Raw genomic sequence first — 22,229 nt, 5'->3', positions numbered from 1 at the left:
GACACTGTGCTAAATCTTTTATGTGTTGTATTTCATTTCATCTTCATGGCAACTCTATAGGGAAGGTTCTATTATTCTCTGCCCCTCTCCCCAGATGAACAAATTAAAGCTTAGAACGTTCATAGCTGGTATTCAAATCTAGGCAGACAACCCCAGAACCCGCACTCTGAAGCACTGGTGCACAACCCCATGCACACCCAACTTAACACGAGGTTGTAATTTCTCCCACCAAGGCTATCCCCAGCTGCTCCCCTCCAAGTATTAAAGCCCCACCTTCTCAGCCTTCCCAGGCCCCCTCAATCCCTCCAGCCTTTAACTACCCAAGCAGAAATTTCACATATTATTCCTACAACAGGAATTCCATGTGTCCATCTGCCTCTAGAAAGCAATTATAATAATCTTGAGGGTGGCAAAACCCCTTAGGTATTATTCATCTTAGTGTTCCTTTACAGCGTTGAGGAAGATCAAGAGCTTGCTATATGCCAGGCATTCTCCAGGCACAGAAGACCAAAATATAAATAAGAGAGCAACCCACGCTCTTGAAAAGTGAAGTCTTATGGAATAAACAAACATTTAAAATGCATCACAACACAATGCAACCTCTTCATTAAGAGAGGCAGACGAAGAGCAAGGAACAGGGCGGGCAGAAAGGATTCCCAGAGCATGGGATCTTTGAGCTGAGTTTCGGAAGGATGACTAGGAGTTTTTCAGTGAAGAGGGATTCTAATCAGTGGGGGAAACGTGTACCAAAGCATGATGCATCAGGATGCAGGTGCTGTTCCAGATGAGTCGGGTGTTACTATAATGTAGGATTCATTCCTTCATCCATTTAGTCAACAGAGCAAACCTAGAATGTGCCAGGCACTGTGCTAAATGCAGAGGGTTCAAAAGTGAGCCAAAGAGGTATGACCTCTATCCACCCCTGTAGAACTTAAAATCCAGTAGGGATGACAACCGATGACGAAACTCTAATAATCACGTGTGAGAAATAAAAGAGAAAAGGATATTCAAGCATAAGAGGGAGGAGTTAAGGAGTGGGCCGGGACAGACTATGAGATGTTCCACACACACACACAGGCACACCATGCTAAGGAGATGGAAATCCCCCTCCAATCCAGTGTGACCTCAGAATCGGCATTCTGTGGCTTCTCATTGCCCTTAGGATGGGTCCAAATATAGATGCATGGAATTAAAGGTCCTTCTTGCTCCTTCAATTTTTCTTGCTTAAAGGAATCCAGCTCCTGCTCACTCATTCACCCAACCTCATTCTTAGCTAGCTACTCCTCTCACTTAAACTCCCTGCAGCTCCAGTAACTGCCATGATCTTTTCATTCCTTGACTTTGCACATATGGTTCCTTCTGCCTGGAATGTTGCCTGCCTCCTCCCCTCCATCTATGTTTCCTTGGCAGGTTCATGGTGCTTCAGGTCTTGCCTCAAACGCTACCTCACCAGGGAAGCCTTCATTGACTCTTCCAGACTAGGTAGCATGCTACTCCAGCATTCCCCTGATACCTCAACTTCCTCCTTAGATAGCAGAAGACCCTGTTTTGGAAACATTCACTCAGCTGTGCTCTCCACTGCATTGGGAGCTCCCTGGAGGCCAAAAGTGTGATTTGTTCATCATTGAGGCCCCAGCACAGTGCCTAGAGCACAGTAGGTACTTAATAAATATTTACTGAGTGAATGAATAAAAGTGCTTCATTCAGGAGGCAAAGGGGAGCCATCCAAGGTCTTGAAGCAAGGGAGTGACTTTATCAGGCTTGCGCTCATGTGGTTAAGTTCAAGGTAAGCCTTATCCACAAGGACCATTCTCACCGGCACCTAAGGAGGAAAGAAAGCTTATTCGCATTGTGTTCTTGGTTCTTGTGAGCTGTGAAACGTGGTTCCTATCTCTTCTTGACCACATCAGGTGCTGGAAAATGCCAGAAACTGTCATAGTAGTGACTAGGCTTCCCTTTATGTAATCTGGGCTGTGGAACAAGAGCTTGTGACTTGGGTCTGGGCCTCCATCTCAGACTAGAATCAGGAGTCCCCCTGCCGAGAAGGCTGTGGGAAGCCTAGATGATGTGAGGGACCACAGACATGACCCTACGGGACACCGGGAGCAGCCTCTAAACACCCCCTTCCAGCCCGGACCTTTCCACAGTCATGCACCGCATAACTGGTGTTTCAGTTAACAAGGGACTGACTTTGTATACAACCGTGGTCCCGTAAGATTACAATGGAGTTGAAAAACTATGGCCTAGTGACCTTGTAGCCATTACTCATACATCTGTGGTGACGCTGGTATAAAGAAACCTACTGTGCTGCCAGTCATATGAAAATATAACACACACAGGGATACGCAGTACATGATACTCTATAATGATAAACAACTATGTGACTGGCTTATGTATTATTGTTTATTGTTATAGTATACTCGTTCTACTTGTTAAAAACTGTTAGCTGTGGAACAGTATGCTGTGTTACACTGGCAGCAGCATCCTACAGCTCCTGTTTACCAAGTCTCTTGATCACATCATTTTCTCTTGTGCTTGGTTTACTCTCATGTTATCTTATAAATTTAGTGTAGTCTAAGTGTACAGTATTTATAAAGTCCACAATAGTGTACGATGTTGACCCCAAGAAGGAACATACCTTCCAAGAAGGAATCCATGTGGTTAACCGGGCTCAAGTTTATAATCAGAGTCTAGCAGCCATTGCTGACAGGGGCCTCTCACCAACACTGCATTTCAGCAGGAAGCCACAGACTGAACTGCCAGCCTCCTGCTCTATGTTCCTGCTCTGGGAGCCAACCCTTATAAAGGTGTTCCTGGAAGCATCTTTCAACCAGTGGGCTGAGGCCTGTTCTGTCCAATCAGAACTATAGAGTTTTATCCTCATTTGCATCTTTACTGCCCAATCAGAACAGGTCCGTAATGACCGATGAGAACACATGAATCTAACCAATCAGGACAGTGCTGTTTGAAACAATTAAACTCGGATTCCTCATGGGCATAAATATGGACCAATCAGGAACTTTTTCCCAATGGTCTTTGGGAGAGCATTTTCGGTTTTCATCAGAGGCTACATTTCCCAGTTTGCAAACTGTTCACTTGCATAAAGTGTCTCTTTTTACTCGCGTGCCTCAGACTGGGGACTCCTGTTGGAATTGAATTGGTGGCTGCCACCTTTCATTGACAACAGTAACGTCCTAGGCCTTCATATCCGCTCACTCCCCCGTTCACCCAGAGCAACGTCTAGTCCTGCACGTTCCCTTCAGGGTAAGTGCCCTAGACAGATGTACCATTTTTTGTCTTTTATACTTTATTCTGACTGTACCTTTTTGTACATTTAGATGCACGAACACCACTGTGTTGCAGTTGCATACAGTGTTCGGTACAGTAGCGTGTCATGCAGGTCTGTAGCTAGCAACAATGAGCTATACTGTACCGTGGAGGAGTGCAGAAGGCTGTAAATCTAGGATGGTGTCCGTGCCCTCCATAGTGTTCCTGCAACCATGACATTGCTCAAGGACGTGTTTCCCAGAACACATCCCTGTCCTCCGCATGACTGTGCATCTACACTTGTTCGCAAAGTGAACTGCCATATCTTGTTCTTCTCAGGTATGCAAACACTGCTCTCTGATTAGGAAGACTGGAGGGCCTTCCACATTCAAGGCAGCGCTTCTAGCTCCCAGCTGGAGCTGGAGGTCACGCAATGCAGTTGGTCTCTGTTAGAGACACCGGGTGCCTTGGTTTCCCCGTCTGCTCATGGGCATTTCCTAGAGGGCCCCGCCATGAAGGACCAGGAACCTGGTCTGGGAGCTCGGGAAAGTCAACATTAGTCTAGCGAGCCCTAGACTCCAGGAGAGGAGCCAGAGAGCCAAGGGAGACACAAAGCTGATCCCTGACTAGGCCCGGGCTGCAGGCTCGGCAGCGAGAGGGACCTCGAGTCCTCCCTCCAGCCCACGCGCAAGGGAGAAGTGACTTTGTGAGGGGGCCCGAAACTCCCGAAGCTAACAGCTCCGCAGAGGGGCGGGTCTGCGAGCCGCGCCTCCAGGATCTGGCCACAGCTCAGGGCGCTGGGGGCGGGAGGGGGAGGAGCGACGGGAGGAGGAGCAAAACCCGGAGGCCCCAGCAACCTTGCGCAGAGCCAGAACCGCGGGGGCCTGATCCCGGGCGCACTGCCCCGGGAGCGCGCGCCGTCCGGGCGGATCTCAGCCGCAGTCGCTCCAGCTTACCCCCGCGCTTGCCCTGGTGCACAGCGGAGGCAAGGGGCCAGTGCTGAGAGGGGCGAGGGTCTCAGGTTCCTATCCTGTCCCAGAGCTGCTGGGCTGCCCTCTGTCCCTGCGCCCCAGTGTATTCCGCCCCGCCACCTGCATCCCAATTACACCATGGATCATTCGGAGAAGAAGATATCAGTGTGGATCTGCCAGGAGGAAAAGCTGGTCTCAGGGCTCTCTCGTCGCACTACTTGCTCTGATGTGGTCCGTGTGCTGCTGGAAGACGGCTGCCGGCGACGACGGAAACAGCGGCGTGGCCGGCGGCGGGGGGTGGTCAGCAACCCGCCAGGCCCCGGGGAGCTCCCAGAAGCCATGGACGATGACGATGAAGAGGAGGATGATGAGGCACTGCCGCCAGGCTTGTTGTGCGGGCCCCCGCAGTGCTATTGTATCGTGGAGAAGTGGCGGGGCTTTGAGCGCATTCTGCCCAACAAGACGCGCATCTTGCGCCTCTGGGCAGCCTGGGGCGATGAGCAGGAGAATGTGCGCTTCGTGCTGGTGCGCAGCGAAGCATCGCTTCCCAATACAGGTCCTCGCAGTGCCGAAGCGCGCGTGGTGCTCAGCCGTGAGCGCCCCTGCTCGGCCCGGGGGGTCCCACCGAGGCCCAGCGTGGTCATGACGCAGGAGAAGCAGCGGCGGGTGGTGCGCAAGGCCTTCCGCAAGCTGGCCAAGCTCAATCGCCGGCGCCAGCAGCAGCTGTCGTCGCCCTGTTCCTCCACTTCGTCGTCCACTACTTCTTCCTGCTCGTCGTCGTCGCCGCCGCACGCCAGTGAGAGCGCGTCCGTGGAGCACATGGAGACGTTGGTGCATTTGGTGCTTTCCCAGGACCATACCATCCGTCAGCAGGTGCAGCGGCTCCGGGAGCTGGACCGCGAGATCGATCGCTACGAGGCCAAGGTGCACCTGGACCGCATGCGGCGGCATGGAGTCAACTATGTGCAGGACACCTACTTGGTGGGCTCCGGCATCGAGCTCGACGGGCCCAGCCCGGGAGAGGAGCCAGAGGCAGCGGCTACGGCGGCTGTGGCAGCTGCAGCACCCCTGGACAGCAAGGTGCAGGCAGAGGCACTGGAGGAGCTGGCCAGGCGCTGCGATGACCTTCTCCGGCTGCAGGAGCAGCGAGCCCAGCAGGAGGAGTTGCTGGAGCGCCTCTCCGCAGAGATTCAGGAGGAGCTGAACCAGAGGTGGATGCGGCGGCGCCAGGAGGAGCTCGCAGCTCGAGAGGAGTCCCCGGAGTCCGATGGCAACCCCGACGGTGAACTGCTGCTGGAGCAGGAGCGGGTCCAAACTCAGCTCAGCACCAGCCTCTACATTGGGCTCCGGCTCAACACGGACCTGGAGGCCATCAAGTCGGACTTGGATTACAGCCAGCAGCAGTGGGACAGCAAGGAGCGCGAGCTGCAGGGCCTTCTCCAGACTTTGCACACGTTGGAGTTGACGGTAGCACCGAATGGGTCTACCGGCTCTGCCGGACCCTCGCGGGAACCCAGGCCTCAGGCCTGCGCTGAGGTGTGGGTGGACCAGGCCCGTGGACTGGCCAAAAGCTGTCCTGGTAACGACGAGGACTCAGACACCGGGCTGAGCTCTATGCACAGCCAGGACTCAGACTCCGTGCCCGTGTGTGAATCCCTAGTATAGGAGGGGGCAGGGCCGGAGAGGGAGACGGAAGCTTTCCCCCTTCTTGCAAAAAGTCCAGGCCCGGCCGGCTCAGGGACGTAGAAACCGGGCTGGAAGTGGGCCCGGGGCTCTTGCGAGGCAGCAGGGCTACAACTGGGCCCAGAAGGGCTCCCTGGCAGCGGCGCTCCTCTGGCTGGGGGTGAGTGTGGAGGAGAGTGCTGGGCAAGGAAGCTGCGTCTCCAATCCAAGCACTTTTAGGGAAAGGAGGGAGGGAGATGTGAGAACCCTTATAGCAGAAAACAAACGCTCCAGGAAAATTGACGTGGTCCGAGCCCATTTTCAAAAACAGAAACAAAGGTATTACGGAAATGTCACCACTCTTCTGTGCGGGAAAGACGGATGGCAGCTAGAATTTTAGGTGGTAGCATAACGTGCTTTTAAAAGAAACACTTGGGTGAAAAGGAAATTCCTTGAATGTTAATTGTGATGCTGAACGTGTTAAAACTAGCCAAAGAGGGCTCACTGGCGTTGGTCTCAGCCTTGCTTACATCTTCCATAAAACCCATAGGCACTAAAATCCTGGCTGTTTACATTTCTGCAGATCTGAGAATTGCCCACCTGCGAATCTTTGCCCCTATTTTCTTTCAACTTCTAAACTATTGAAGTTTAACCCACATTTCCTCCTAGTAAATGCAGTATATACTAAAATGGGGTTCTTTTCCCAAAATAATGCTTTATTATTACAAAAGCCAAGCACACCCGCTTTGAGATAAAAACTCCTGGCACACACAGGCCTTGGTTAAAATGTAATCTGGGCCTTTGGGATTTGCTCCTGCAAAGGTGTGTGTGTTGCCCTTTCATTCATGTTGCTACTTCATCCCCTCAGTGACTTATTTCGTAAAAAAATAAAAGGGAAGTTTTAGAATCCGGGTGAAGTACAAGTCAACTTGCTGTGTAACGAGCACTCTTGTTGAAACTAAGATTTGACAGCAGAGATTTTTGTTAGCGTTCAGCTTTTGAACTGAGCTATGTGCTGAAAACCAACTCTGACCTCAACACATTTTACCCAACCCTCGTCTAACTCCAGTATCTTTGGTTGGGGATTAATTAGTTACTTGTCCAAACTGAAAATGAGATAGTGTAGATACCAGGGTTTACTAGATCAGGCCCCCAAAAAGAAAAAAAATACAATCTCATAGTACACCTTGGGTGAACAATATGATTAACAGCAGCGTTTAGCCGTAGATAAAAAGCATGTAAAAGTGAGCTAAGGATTTGACTCCAGTTACTCTCGTCTGGCTCACACCTTTGCACATGCCAGGAGGTGCAAGTGCAACATCTCTCTCGAGATAGCTGGAGACAGCCCTGGTGGGGACCAGATGTAATTGTTGCAGTTTACTTCAATGCAAACTTATCAGTTGTAGCTAGCTGTTGCCCCTGTGGAAGGAGCCTGCTGGCAGTGTTCCCTCCAGAGGCAGCCATGCTTCCGAGGAATGTGGGATCTAATCTGTCCGGAGGAGGTGTGAACAATGGGGTGTGTGTGTGGTGCCAGCCTGGTGCAGAAGCCTGGTATCAACCTAACCCAGGAGGGGCCGGCTCCAGTTTCAACTCTACATGTGAAGATAACTTCAGAGGTCTTGCTTTACAGAGGTTTCTTCCCTTGGAGAGAGATTCTTTGTCTGCTTGTTGCCACCCGGGCCCATTCACCTGAACTCTTGGAGCCTTTTGGGGTGTATCTTTTTGAGAGTTGGTACCTCCTCCCCCCACCCCCACCCCCACTCCCACCAATGCTATGACAACATGTGTAGATATTCTCAAATTTTCAAGTAAAATGGGAATTAAAAGGCTGGTTTCTTAATTGATGTTTTCAAAAGACATTAGCTCACATAATTATGGTTTTTCAGTTTCGTCTGATGCAGAAAACATCTATGTATTTGCTCTTGAGCATGATTAAAATGAGGAAGGGACCGAAAGAAACCCACTGTCCCTAGACAATCATTTGCTCCTGTAAACACAAAGTCTAATGATAACTTTACTTTTGAGGCAAAGGTAAAATCCTCATTAGAGTGTGACAAACGCTACTTGTCTGAATGGTTTATGCTGGCAATGGGCTGACCTAGTGGTTTTAAAATTATTGTGCTTTTTTTCCCCCCTCAGGGTGGGAAGGGAGGTGGTTCTCGGACATTTATTAACTCTGAAGGGAACACAGAAGTTGGCAGAACAGGACTGCCTGGCAGAAAGGGTCTGTTTTTCCTTTTCACTATTATTATTTTAAACTTTTGACGTCAGCAAATATGCCTGCAGCCTGTAAAGCAAATAAAGCCACATCACAGAGAGAAGGCCTGTGGGGTTTTCCTGGTGTCCTTTTTCCAGAACCTTCCTGTCCTGGCCACCTCAAGATGCCCCTGCAGTCAACTCTCAGGCACCAAGCAGGCTTTGTTTTGTAATGAAAAGAAGCCCAGTCTGCCCATTTCCCTCTCCATCTAAATCACTTATATCCCCAAAAGGCACTCTCTTGTGGGTAGGAGAAAACACAACAGGTGAGGGAAAAAGAAAGGAGACAATAGTTCCTTTTACTAAGTGCTTTTTTGGGCCTGAGAAAGGTGAAATATGGACATAAAAAAGTAAACCAGGGCCTGTTCCTAGAAAGTGGCTAATAAATGCTAGGCATTTAAAATATTTCATTCCCTTTTTAAATAAGCCTCATGGCATTAAGAATGAAAATGAATGCATAGCATTCACGGCCCCTGCGCCAGGATTTCAGTGCCCCTGGTAAGAGTCACCCCTCTCCTGTTCTTCAGGGGGACCCGGGACCCCGGTGGGGCGAGTACGAAACAGGCTCCTCCCAGAGAGCCCCATCCCTCTTTTGGAATGAATACAATTTATTGTATTTTTTATCTTCATTATCCCACTCTTGGCCATCTGACCAGACCAAAAGATCCCATCTGGCGTTTCTCTTTACTTCCTTATAAAGCAAGATGAAGAAGACGATTTGCTCATTGGAAAAGTTATACACTGTAGTCCTTGTGATGGGCCTGAAAATAAATAGTAAAAAGAAAGGAAAATCACTCAAAGTCTTGACACTAAAAGCTTATCGCAGTCGAAGTTTGATATATTTCCTTCCAGATCTTTTGAATTGTGGATTTTAATATTTTGCTTATATTTTAAATATGTATGTAATGTTAATGAGATTGTATATATGTTTTTATGCTCAGGTTTCAACAAACTCCTTGTAAGTGGCCCTATCTGTTGGATGCACTATATACAATGCATATAACTGTTCTGTTATTAAATTGTTCCCAGTATTTTTTACTATTATAAAGTAACATTGTGATAAGCTTTTTGTACCCACATCTGTTTCCCTAATTAGACCCCTGCCAAAAAGATAGGTTCCCAGAAAAGAAAATTCCCAGAGTACAAACACTTAAAAACTTGATACTTAATTGCCAAATTGATTTTCAAAGGATTTGTTCTAGTTACAATCCATTATGCATGATAGTTACCGTTTCACCACCCCCTGGCTTTCATTAGATACTATATTTTGGTGAGAAAATCTATTAATCAAAATTAATGAATTCATTCTTTATAACCCCAGGAAGCCAGGGCTGGCAATAAATACCCATACAACACAGGACTGCCTTAAAATACCCGTACACAAAGGACCCGTATAACACAAAAGGCAGGCCGTCCTCCCACGAGTATTAAAAGGACATGGCACCTCCTCTCCTTCCCCTCTCCTTGCGTTCCCTGAGCTCGGCTTCAGAATAGCAATCTCATCCCATATCAGAGCTGGCCAAGGAACTCTCCGAACGAGGGGCCAAAACTCCATAGTAGCAAGAGTAAGGGGATTAACAAATAAGCCAACCAGATTTATTTATTTATTTATTTATTTAAAGATTTTATTTATTTATTTATCTTTAGAGAGGGAGAGAAACATCAATGTATGGTTGCCTTTCGTGCGTCCCCTGCTGGGAGTTAGCCTGCAAGGAACCAGCCTGCAACCCAGGCATGTGCCCTGACTGGGAATCGAACCGCGATCCTGTGGTTCGCAGGCCCGCGCTCAATCCACTGAGCTACGCCAGCAGGGCCCAACCAGATTTATTTTTAAAAATTCATTATCTCTTCTCATTTCGAGTCTATCAGAAAAGCTTACGCTTAGAAGGTGATGCCATGCTTGATTTTGTGCTTATCACCACCTGTGTCAAAAATGAAGCAAAATAAAATAAATACGCAAAATAAGTGAAATACAAGTGATGCTACACCTGAGCGCATCCTTAAGTTCTTGACAAGGGAAAACTTGATCATGACACTTTGTGAATTTTTCACTCTGAAAATGTTTGTCAGATGCGTTCTTGGGACCAGATAGGAAGGAGGATGGGAGGAACTGTCTTTTGTTGAGTGCTTTCCAAGTGCCAGACCCTGGTGCTGAGTTTTTCACATGCATTCATCTCATGATACAGAGCTTTTAACCTCTCATTATACAGATAAAAGAAACCAAGTTGGTAAGTAGCAGATGCAGGGATCTAACTCCAAAATGTGTGTCCATTTTGCTATGTCACACCCAGCGCATTATACCCACGAAGCACTTGGCACACTCGGAGAAAACATCCCTCAGAGTGGCGTAGCCCCTGAGTGTTGGCATTGGAATGGACTCAGAGATTATTGAGTCTTGTCCAAGTGTTTCCACTACGGCTGTGGAGAGGCTTTCTCAGGATCGCAGAGCCAGTAACTATCTTCCAGGTGAGGATTTAGGAAAAGACAAAGGAGGAGAAATTCCTACATAAATCTCTGGGCATCTGTCTGAGGGATGCAGTCTTTGCCAGTGAAAAATATGTCTCACAAAAGATTAATGTCCTGTGCATCAGTACGAAAGTTTTGATGGAACCCCTCAAGAGCACAGGTGCACAAAACGGCATGAAATCCCCAGCTGTCGGGGCAGACAGCTGTGCACTATTTACTGTCACATCTGGAAAGCAGTATCAACCACCATGCCTGTGTCAGAATTGTCCCCAGCACTTCTACCCAGGCCTTGTTTCTGGTCGTGCCTCCAGGTACGTGCGGATCAGGGAAGGGTTGAGGGAGGGAGGGAGGGAGGGGCCTTCCTCGGACTCCCGTGTCCAAGGACTCAGGCCTGCATCCCTGCCTGAGAGCGTCTTTGGCTGCGTTGACTTCACTGTCCATGTGGAGACTAGCATGGATTGCCTGGAAGGATGCCACCCCAGCCTCTGTCCCCATGAAAACTTCTCCTTTCGCAGACACTTCCAGGATTCCCCACAGATTTCAGGATAAAATTTACGTTTCTAGCAGGATTTATTAGGTGGTTGGTTATCCAACTCAAAACCCTCTCCCAAGTCCACCCTTCCCCCGACCATAAGANACATCTGGAAAGCAGTATCAGCCACCATGCCTGTGTCAGAATTGTCCCCAGCACTTCTACCCAGGCCTTGTTTCTGGTTGCGCCTCCAGGTACGTGCGGATCAGGGAAGGGTTGAGGGAGGGAGGGAGGGGCCTTCCTCGGACTCCCGTGTCCAAGGACTCAGGCCTGCATCCCTGCCTGAGAGCGTCTTTGGCTGTGTTGACTTCACTGTCCATGCGGAGACTAGCATGGATTGCCTGGAAGGATGCCACCCCAGCCTCTGTCCCCATGAAAACTTCTCCTTTCGCAGACACTTCCAGGATTCCCCACAGATTTCAGGATAAAATTTACGTTTCTAGCAGGATTTATTAGGTGGTTGGTTATCCAACTCAAAACCCTCTCCCAAGTCCACCCTTCCCCCGACCATAAGACCACAGAATTGAGTGGATTCTATTTCTTTATTCATTGTCTTCCTCCATTCGTGCAAGTGTTCTCTTCTGTCTTATTTTACTTCATATTACCTTTCCTCTCCCATTTCTGCTCTTATTTCCCTTTTTACTCCCCCAGAGGCACCTATCCCAGTGTGTTTAACCCATGAGCTTCCAAGCCATCCTACATATGCACCCTGCATATGTAGGATGTGCCATGTTGCACACCTCCAGGGGGCGCTCTTCATGTGTTCTGGAGCCACACCCCAGAGGGCACCATTCACATGAGGCACTTTGAATGGGAATTCTGAAGTTGAGCAATATGCTGGCATAATCCATTTGCTCAGGTACTTTATGCATCCTTGAAAAGTAGAATGAAGCTATCGATGTGCTTATGTTTAATATACATGACATTTATTGGGCTATAAAGCTCATTATATTCCTTTCTTCTTTCACATGACGTTATGCTTGTGTGGGCGCTCTACATTGCAGTATGCAAATCTAGTTAATTGTTTTCTGACCTGCATGGTCTTTCCTCATTTTAATTTACATATTTCTTAGCAACCTGGTTGTTAGCTGTTCCTAGCTATGTCAAACAACATTGTAAGAACACATTTCTAACGTTGTAGAAATTGGTAGATATATGTGAGAATTTGAGGCTTAAAACCCGGAATTTCTGAGGTCTGGACTACTGGAATGTTCTCCTGAACAGCTAATCAGGGTCGGCACTTACTAGAGGCAGAGATTCTTTTTTTCCCCAAAGCCTCACCAGGACTTGGCATTATCCAGCTTTCTACTGTGTACAGATTTGCTTTAACTTGCAAATCTTTGAATTCTCATGAAACTGACCTTAATGAGCTTATTGTCATTTGGGTTCCCCTTCTGTTAACTGCCTGTTGTTACCAACCATTTTTCCTTTGGGTCTCCTTTCCGGGAGGTTTGTAGGAGTTACTTATATGTCCTGAATACTACCTTTTTGTTACCCTTAGAGCAAATGTAAGCATTCTGATCTTTCCTCCATTTTTAAAGACTATCTATGGCATTCATTGCTGAAAAACGTCTTTAATTTTAATACAGTCAGTTTCAGTGCCACCAAGTCCCTCTGATTTAGGGTTTAGGGTTTAGGGTTTAGGGTTTTTGTTTAAGAAATTAAGTCACAGAGATCTGCTTCTATATGTTCTTCTATTAGCCTCATACTTTTTTTCTTTTTCTTTTCTCTTTTTCTTTTACTCCTTTCTCCCTCATCTCTTCCCCTCATTCCTTCATCACTGATTAACTGGAGTACTTTTATAAGAAGTTTCTTCCTTTTATCAAGTGTCACCCTGAAGGACAATTTAAATCCTGATTCTCCTAAAATACAGAACAAAATCAACATTCTTACCTTTCATTTTTATTTACCAGTGTTGCAAGAAATGTGGTTGTTCCTTGGCATTTTCCAAAGGTGACTAATGAGTTTTTTTCATTTTTCTTCATCTTTTGGGGGATCATTATGAAATTTCAAATTTCTGATATTTAATGTTCCTTAGAAGTGAAGAACTGTTACATATTTTTGTGGTTTCGTCTAAACTCAGGGGCCACCTGATGGACAAGCTGACTGAGTGGACAGATTAGCTGGGCAGAGGGAGGACCCAGAGGTGATGAGCCGGTTTCTGGCCTGGGGGATGGGTGACACTCACTGAGACAGGAGGTATGGGAGGAGGAAGAGGTGTGGGGGAAGAGAGCACAGGAAATCAAACTGTTTGGATAGTGTTTTATTGACTTCAGCGTTTTTAAGAGATGACTGGCTGCGGAATCACCAAGGAAGGCGATGTCTGGAGTTACAGAGGAGCATTCAAATTTCTTGCCTTTGGTACTTGGGGTCAGATATTGAACATACACACTAGGACTGAAATCTCTGCCTGGGCTTGCACACGATATCACACAGTCTTTGAAACAGCAACAATGAAGACAAATCTTTGTGCTTTGAGGAAATGAACACCTTCACTTTCTGAGGGCAAAAACATGTCACTTAGAAATAAGGCTACTAAACAGAATAGATAATCAGTTTGGCTAATACCAGCTCTTTGGTAAGACCTAACAATAATACAATCACTGAGAAAAGTTCTCTAATTTGGTACAAGCTTAAGATTTGGATGCAGGGATTCAAATCCATGCTTTCCCATTTGCTAATTCTATGACTTACTAATTCTATGGCTTTGGTCAAATTATTTAACCACATAGGTTAGGAACAATAATAAACACCTCATGGGGTTGCTGTGAAAGTGGTTTCTTTTATTCATCTATTTACATATTCACTTTATTCATGTGGTCACAAACATCTACTGCAAATACATATTATGTGTCCGCCACTCTGGCTGTGAGATGAAGCTGAGTAAGACATGGTTTTCATAGTCCAGTGAGGAAAAGAGTTACAGAACAAAGGCAGGGAACTGAGTGATCAGGTGGTCCAACAGTTTGGAAGAGAGATGAGGAAGATCTGAACTAGAGGAGGGGGAAAAACTGAGATCCAAGACATTTAGAAGCTAGCCCCACCCATGTGGTAATTAGTTATGGGTAGACCAGGAAGGAGAGGGAGTAGCTTAGAATGACCCCCAGGTTTCCAGCCTGGACAAATGGAAAGATACAGGTGTGTGCTTTCCTCGGATGTTACGAAGTGGGTCTCGACAAGGGGTGGGTGTGGAAGGTGGTGAACTCAGTTTGGAATATGTTGAGGTGCCTGTGGGTGTTATCATACAGGGAGGTGGGGGAGCCATGGACAAGGATTCAGATGCTCAAAGAAAAGTAGAGTAGGAAGATAAGGGGACTAACGGTAGAGCTCTGGAGAACACTGATATTTAAATTGTTGGAAGAGAGAAAAGTTTCTTTCTGTCTGGCCGCAGCCATCAGGTTAGCCAAGATGGGGACTTACCAGTACATCCAGGAGCTGTGGGGGGGACACAGCCCAATGTGATGCGCTTCCTTCTCAGGGTGCGCTGCTGGCCGGGCCGCCAGCTCTCTGTGCTCCACAGAGACGCCTGCCCCACCAGGCCCGATAAAGCGCAGACTGGGATACAAGGCCAAGCAAGGTTATGTCGTATATTGGATTCACGTGTGCCGTGGTGGCCACAAACGGCCTGTTCCTAAGTGGCAAAGCTGTCTATCATGGTGCTAACCAGCTGAAGTTTTCCCAAAGCCTTCAGAGGAGCAGGCTGGCTGCCTCTGCAGGGCTCTAAGAGTCTTGAATTCTTACTGGGTTGGTGAAGATTCCGTGTACAGATTCTTTGAGGTTATCCTCATTGATCCATTCCATAAGGCTGTCAGAAGAAATCCTGACACCCAATGCATCACCAAACCTGTCCACAAGCACAGGGAGACATGAGGGCTGACATCAGCAGGCCTCAGAGCCATGGCCTTGGAAAGGACCACAGGTTGCACCACACTGTTGATGGTTCTTGCCGTGCAGCTTGGAGAAGGCACAGTACTCTCTAGCTTCACCATCACTGCTAATACGTGTCCTATTTGTAACATTCTTACCTAATAAGCAATTTAGGACCGTCCAAAAAAATGAATTGTCAAAAGAGGGAGAGGAATTTACAAAGACTAAGAAAGAACAGAAAAGTAGGAAAAGAAGGAGAAAGTAACATTATAGAAACCATGTTTTTTTAAATGTATTTTATTGATTATACCATTACAGTTGTTCTATTCCCCCCTTCATTCCCCTCCACCTGCGCACTCCCTCCCCCACCATTCTCCCCCCCTTATTTTATAACCACGTGTCTCAAGTTCTTTAGATTCTATATTTCCCCCACTATTCTTGCCCTCCCCCTATCTATTTTCTACCTACCATCTATGCTATTTTCTGTATCTTCTCCCCCCTTCTCCTCCTCCCACTCCCCTGTTGCTAACCCTCCATGTGTTCTTCATTTCTATGGTTCCACTCCTATTTTAGCTGTCCTCTAGGTTTGCTTTTGTTTTAGGTGTGGTTGTTAATAACTGTGAGTTTGCTGTCCTTTCACTGTTCATATTTTTCATCTTCTTTTTCTTATATAAGTCCCTTTAGCATTTCATATAATAAGGGCTTGGTGATGATGAACTCCTTGAACTTGACCTTATCTGAGAAGCACTTTATCTGTCCTTCCATTCTAAATGAAAGCTTTGCTGGATAAAGCAATCTTGGCTGTAGGTCTTTGGATTTCATGACTTGGAATACTTCTTTCCAGCCCCTTCTTGCCTGTAAGGTCTCTTTTGAGAAATCCGCTGACAGTCTGATGGGTACTCCTTTGTAGGTGACTGTCCCCTTATCCCTTGCTGCTTCTAGGATTCTCTCCTTCATTTTGGTCTTGGCTAATGTAATTATGATGTGCCTTGGTGTGTTCCTTCTTGGGTCCAACTTCTTTGGCACTCTCTGAGCTTCCTGGATTTCCTGGAAGTCTATTTCCTTTGCCAGACTGGGGAAGTTCTCCTTTATTATTTGTTCAAATAAGTTTTCCACTCGTGGCTGTTTCTTTCCCCCTTCTGGTACCCCTATAATCCGGATGTTGGAACGTTTAAAGATGTCCTGGAGGTTCCTAAGCCTCTCCTCATTTTTTTGAATTCTCATTTCTTCATTCCTTTCTGGTGGGATGTTTTGTTCTTCCTTCTGGTCCATTCCATTGATTTGAGTCCCAGTTTCCTTTCCATCACTATTGGTTTCCTGTGCATCTCCCTTCATTTCAATTAGTTTAGCCTTCATATGTTCCTCTAATTTGTGACTATGTTCCTCTAATTTGTGACTATAATCTACCAGTTCTGTGAGCATCCTGATAAATAGTGTCTTGAATTGTGCTTCTGAGAGGCTGGCAATTTCTCGGTCGCTTAGAGTTATTGGCTCTGGGACTTTGAGTTCTTCTTGCGCCATCTTTTGGGCTGTTCGTGCCTGTTTCATAGCAGGATCGGAGCCCTAGGTCTTCACCAGAGCAGGGCAACTCAGTTGCTGGGTTGTGACACTGTATGTTGGGGGCGGGGTCAATGAGGAGCAATGACGTCCCATCTGCTGTCTCCTGCTGCGGCCCCCACAGGTGCGGCAGCTGCCACGGTCACCAGGGCCCGAGCGTTTCATCCCACTGCACGCGAGTGTGCCACCGCCATCAGCCCTCCACCACTGGGTTCGCCCCCTGAGGCCTGCGCGGTCTGTCTCACTGTGCGCAAATGTGCAACCACAGTCAGTCTGCCCCGCACCCTGACTGGGTCCAGGCTACTTGCGCGCCTAGGTCTGGGGATCTTTCCTGCCCGACCCTGCTCTGCTACTGGCTCCGCCCCTCTTACTGTCCTGGTTGAATGGTTCGTTGTTGTCGGACTTCTGTATAATTCAATTTTCTGTTCTTTGGCTGTGTCTTTGTTCTCCAAACCTTTGTTGTATTCAAACTTGGTTGTGGGAGAAGGCACAGTGTTTCCACCTATGCCTCCATCTTGGCGGAAGTCCTATAGAAACCATGTTTGAGGGAAGTGAGTTTTAAGACAAGGCTGCCCACTTGGACCCATTAAATTCGACAGTTCATAAATACAACCCTGGAGAGAGGAGTATCTCTGTGGATTGGTGGGAGATGAAGACACATTTAGTGGCTTGAGGAGTGAATGGAAGGTAGAAAGGTGGGGGTAGCGAGTCATGAGAATTTGTCTAAGAAGTCTGGTGTGGTGGGAGCAGGGATTGACTATAGTTGTAAAAAGTGAGGGACCAAGAAGGGAAGCGTGGAAGGCGAGTGGCCCAAGCCATGGTTAGGAAAATCTCAGGGGCCAGGGAGGGGTTGGGATGTCTGTATGCAATGCTCTGGGAATCACTGGAGGGCGCTAAGCAGCAGAATGACATGGCTGAATTCCCCTGGCTGCTTGATGGATGACAAAAGTGGGGGACACCTGGGCTTTGAGCATCATAAGGTGGAGAAAGTCCATGATGTGGCTCTGGGAGTGGATGGCTAATGGGAATGGCTGAAGACCAAGATCATCAAAGGTGGAAGGCCAAAGATGTTAGGATATCCACCTACATGGATGTAGGTGGATAGTGAAGGCCCCCATGATGATGTCAGGAATTGGTATGGGGAGAGAAAAAGACCTGGGAGTGAAGGAACAGAGAGAGGTAAGTCAATAGAAGCAATATTGTGACAATTGGCAATAAAGGAGGCCTGCATTGGAGCAGTGCTGGGGAGGAGAGGGCAAATGGCCCTGTGACTCTGATCATGTCCCTACTCAGCTCAGCATTTATCATAAGTTCCCATTTCCCACTGGAGAAAATCCAAACATCTTAGCACTGATCTGCACAATATATTTTAAGATCCTCACCTCCCACCTCCTCCCTCGCCAGCATCACTGAACCAGTTGAGTTTTCCTGTTCACACCTCTCTCCCTTTGCACATACTGTTCCTTTCTCTTTTTTTTTAAAGATTTTATTTACTTATCTTTAGAGAGGAAGGGAAGGAGAGAAGGAGAGAAACATCAATGTATGGTTGCCTCTCGTGAGTCCCCTGCTGGGAACTGGGCTGCAACCCAGGCATGTGCCCTGACTGGGAATCAAACCGCGATCGTGTGGTTTGCAGGCAGAGCTCAATCCACTGAGCTACACCAGCCAGGGCCATACTGTTCCTTTCATCACGAAGGATGTCTGTTTCTTTTTCCTATCCTTGCAAGAACCTCTAGTCAACCTTTATGGCTTGGTTCAAATGTCATACTTCTAAAACCCTTTGTTAAATGCCCACACCATTTATTCAGGGAGCTGGTATTTATCGAACATCTAGCATGTGCCAGCCTCTGAATGAGGCATGTATTCATGTGGTCCTTCCTCCGTGCTACCCCACCCAAGCTTTCCAGGGCTGTGAGCAAAGGGGAGACTGGTTCAGTGTCAGAGCTCCCAGACTTGGCCCAGTAATCATCACACCTGAGAACAAGGCTCCACTGGAATTTCATCAACAGGAAGGGCTGGGCAGGTTTCTTCTCATTTCCTTGCCTTAATTTCAACCTCAGCAGCTTCTGCAGCTATAAACAACAAAGGGTATTTAATATGTGAGATGCATTGGTCTGTGAAGCAGTGTTCCTGCTTCATTAGGAAGTTGTGGTCAGGTTTTATTGCTATACGTGCTTCATATCTTGATTTCTGGTTACCCATGTGCACAGTCTTTCTGGATCTGGACACCGGATGATTTTTTTTTCACCAAGATTCATTTGCTTTGCTGTAAGCAGAATGGAAATAACTGAGAGAATCTCTTTGGGGGCTACTCCCCTTGGGGTAATGATTACACATTGGGTGGCAGAAGCACCTGATCAGGGGCCAACACTTAGTCAACAAATATTTCTTAAGATGAGCACTGTGCTAGGTTCTGAGCTAGGCACGGCAAAACACAGATGAGCTTGGTCCTAGCCCCCTGGGAGCATCAGAGCTGCTGCTGGTCTACCTGCAGCTGTGTTCTTTCTTTTGCCTTCCTATTGGCCACTGCAACTCACCTTTCAACTGTTAGCCTAAGCCTCCCTTTTTCTGGAGAGCCTTCCATAGGCCCCAGTAGATACGGTGAGTTGTCCATCCAATACCATTTTCCCCCCCTTCCTATGAATAAACTCTGGCTATATTCTAGATAGTATTGTATGCAGCCAATGAGTTGCATTTCCCAGTCTTCTTTACAGTGGTTATTAAGATGTTAAGAGAAAGATGTTTTATGAGATTTCTGGTAAATGGGCTTTTAAAAAGTTGACTTAGTTAAGAGGTGTCTTCTATTTGGCCTCACTACCCCCCTTTCCTCTTCATTTCTTGGCCTCAGATGTGATGGCTGGTGCTGTTGCAGCTATTTTGAACAATGAGGTAGTCTTGAAAAAGTAAGACATTAAGAAGAGCTGAAAAGAAAGATAGAGGGAGCCTGATAACTACTCTAAAATCTTGGCCTGCCTGTCTCTGAATTTCTTAATTTCAGAGAAACAGATGAACCCCATATGAAGCCTCCTTATTTTGCCGTGAAACTAATCCTAACCACCACACCCCCTAGACTGTTTTATCCCTCTTATCCTGATTTATTTTTCTTTGTAACACCACTACTGACATTTTTATTGATGTATGTTTCCCATTAATGTAAACTCCATGAAAATAGTGATTTCTCGTGGTCTAGAACAGTGCCTGGCACACAGTGTATCTTCATTATGAAGTTGCATCACTTATTGTTATTGTTGTTATATGTTGCCCCCTATCGTAACTCATCATACTTGCAACCACACACGTAATAGCTATCCCCCGCTGCCACTCCTATATACAGGAAGTATATCTGTCTCATTCTCTGTGTAACATCTCATGCCAGCATGTAACTGATCAATAAAAAATGCAACAATGGAGCAAATTTTTCCTTGCTAGAATCCCCAGCCGGAGGAAGGTGGTGGAGGAAGCCAAGCTGCTTCGACAGGGGTGATCTCGGTGAGGGAAGCAGTGCAAGTGGAGGTGGGGGATGAGAACCGGAGTATGTCTCCCGGGGAGCTGGCGGCAATGAAAAAGAAGGTCTCTTGGGAGTCTCCTGGGTGGAAAGTTGACTAAGCTTGTGGAGAGAGATACAGTGAGGAAAAAGGCAGATGAGTGATGTACCCAGCTCCTCATAATAAGCGATGTTGCTAAATGCTTGGAATCCCTGAGCTTACTGGATTAGTTATTGAAACTACTGAAGACATGCGGTATGGAACTCATATGTTGGAACTGAAATTGTGTATTTGAACACAGAAGAGGCTATAGAAAAAGGATGAGGTGAGCCATGGGAATAAATGGACATTCTGTAGAAAGCTTTTGACTGCCTGAGGCTACAGAATTGTAGGTTCTGGATGAGTACAAGTTCCCATTGTTATGAGGTAAATTATGTAACTCCCCACCCCCAACCAAAATATATGAAATTTCAGAATGTAACCTTATTTGAAAATAAGGTCTTCAGAGTGTCACCTCAGAATGTAATTTTATTTGAAAATAGGGTCTTTACAAAGATAATCAAGTTAAAATGAAGCCAGTAGGGTTGGTACTAACCCAATATGACTGGCACTCTTATAAAAAGAAGGACGTTGGACACAGGACAGGCATACACAGGGGGAAGACAATGTGAAGACATATAGGGGGTGATGACCGTGTGACCAGAGTGATGCATCTAACAAGCCAAGAAACGGCAACGGTTGCTGGCAAACACCAGAAGGTAGAAGAGTCCAGGAATGGTCTTCCCATAGACCTGTCAGACACATCAAGGCCCTGGCAACACCTTGATTTCAGACTTCAGCCGCCAGAACTGTGAGACAAGAAGTTTCCTGTTGTTTGAAATCACTCCATTTATAGTGCTTTGTTATTGCTGCCCTAGAAAACTCACATGTCCATGGGGGAGGGAGTTCTACCTGACACCTGGTTACACGAATTCAGTTAAGTGAATTAAATTAGTGGAACTTCCTCTATGGTGGGGTGAGACAAAACATTGTGTCTCAAGGGCTATGGTAGCATGAAGTAAGGGGACCTAATTCTGCCTGAGGATGTCAGGGTAAGCTTCACAAAAGGAGTGTCATAGAGTTGTCTTAATGAATGAGTAGATGTTCATGGAATAGGTAAAGGGAGAAGGAATTCCAAGTTGAAGGAACAGATTGGGCAAAGATCTGGGAGGAACTGGGTTATGGGTGTGTTCAGCATATGGCTAGTGATTTTATATGGCTGGCTAAGTGTAAGTTACCTGCAAGAAAACGGCAGAGAAAATAGCATAGGGCATAGCAGTGTCAGGTTATGAAAGGTCCGTACTTCTCACTAAAGAGTTTAGATAGTGTGCTTGAGACATTACAGAGTTGTTGAAGGATTTTAAGCCTCAGATTTGTGTTAATCTGTGTTCTAGGAGACTGACCTAGCAGCAGAAATGACGATGGACTGGAAGGATGAATTATAGTCAGGAGACTGGTGCAGCAGTTGAGGGTGATAATCGTAATAGCTTAATATTCAATTAGCATTTCACCATCTTCATCTCTGTTTACTTTCTAAGTTTTGTTAGTGTTCTCCCAAAGCCTGAAAAATAAGCATTAGTAATTATTAACCAAGTTTTGGAGTTAGAAGTGCTAAGAAACTTACGGTCTAGGCAGATACAGAACTCTCACAGTGAGAGTCAGAAAAAGGAGCAGTCAAGTGCATGGCCTCTTGTTCAGACTGCCACGATTGGGTTGGGCAGTTGTACTTCCTAGCTGGGTGACCTTGAACAAGTGAGTTAATTCTAATCTCAGCCTCTTGATCCATAAAATGAGGATAAAGATAATAATTACGCTTTGGGTTGTTGCAAAGATTAGATGAATGTATAAAAGAGATAAGAAAAATGACATGGAAAAACATATGTTATATGTCTGCTATTATTAGAGACTGTTTTGAGAGGTGTAATAGTTAATTTTTTTTGCATCAACTTGACTGGATCACAGGGTGCCTAGATGTTTGGCTAAACATTATTTCTGGGGGGTCTCTGTGAGGGTGTTTCCTAATGAAATTAGCATTAAATTGGTTTTATCAATAAAACAATTTGCTCTCTCAAATGTGGGTGGGCATCATCCAATCTGTTGAGGGCCTGTACCGAACAAAAAGTTGGA

The 22,229-nt window shown here is 46.5% G+C and overlaps 1 protein-coding gene and 1 pseudogene across 1 annotated transcript; both read left to right on the top strand.

Moving 5' to 3' along the window:
• Positions 1-4,136: 4,136 nt before the first annotated feature.
• RASSF10 (Ras association domain family member 10) lies at positions 4,137-8,919 on the top strand. Its single transcript, XM_037050047.1, has one exon. The coding sequence runs from the start codon at positions 4,377-4,379 to the stop codon at positions 5,901-5,903; it is 1,527 nt and encodes a 508-aa protein (XP_036905942.1). The 5' UTR covers positions 4,137-4,376; the 3' UTR covers positions 5,904-8,919.
• Positions 8,920-14,562: 5,643 nt separating this feature from the next.
• Positions 14,563-15,152, top strand: LOC118989798 (60S ribosomal protein L15-like; annotated as a pseudogene).
• The last annotated feature ends 7,077 nt before the right edge of the window (positions 15,153-22,229 follow it).

This window comes from Sturnira hondurensis, unplaced genomic scaffold, assembly GCF_014824575.4.
Source record: "Sturnira hondurensis isolate 20B ecotype Veracruz unplaced genomic scaffold, ASM1482457v3 Scaffold0006505, whole genome shotgun sequence".
Classification (NCBI taxonomy): domain Eukaryota; kingdom Metazoa; phylum Chordata; class Mammalia; order Chiroptera; family Phyllostomidae; genus Sturnira; species Sturnira hondurensis.
Note: the sequence above shows the minus strand (reverse complement) of the source record. Positions and strands in the feature narration are given on the sequence as shown.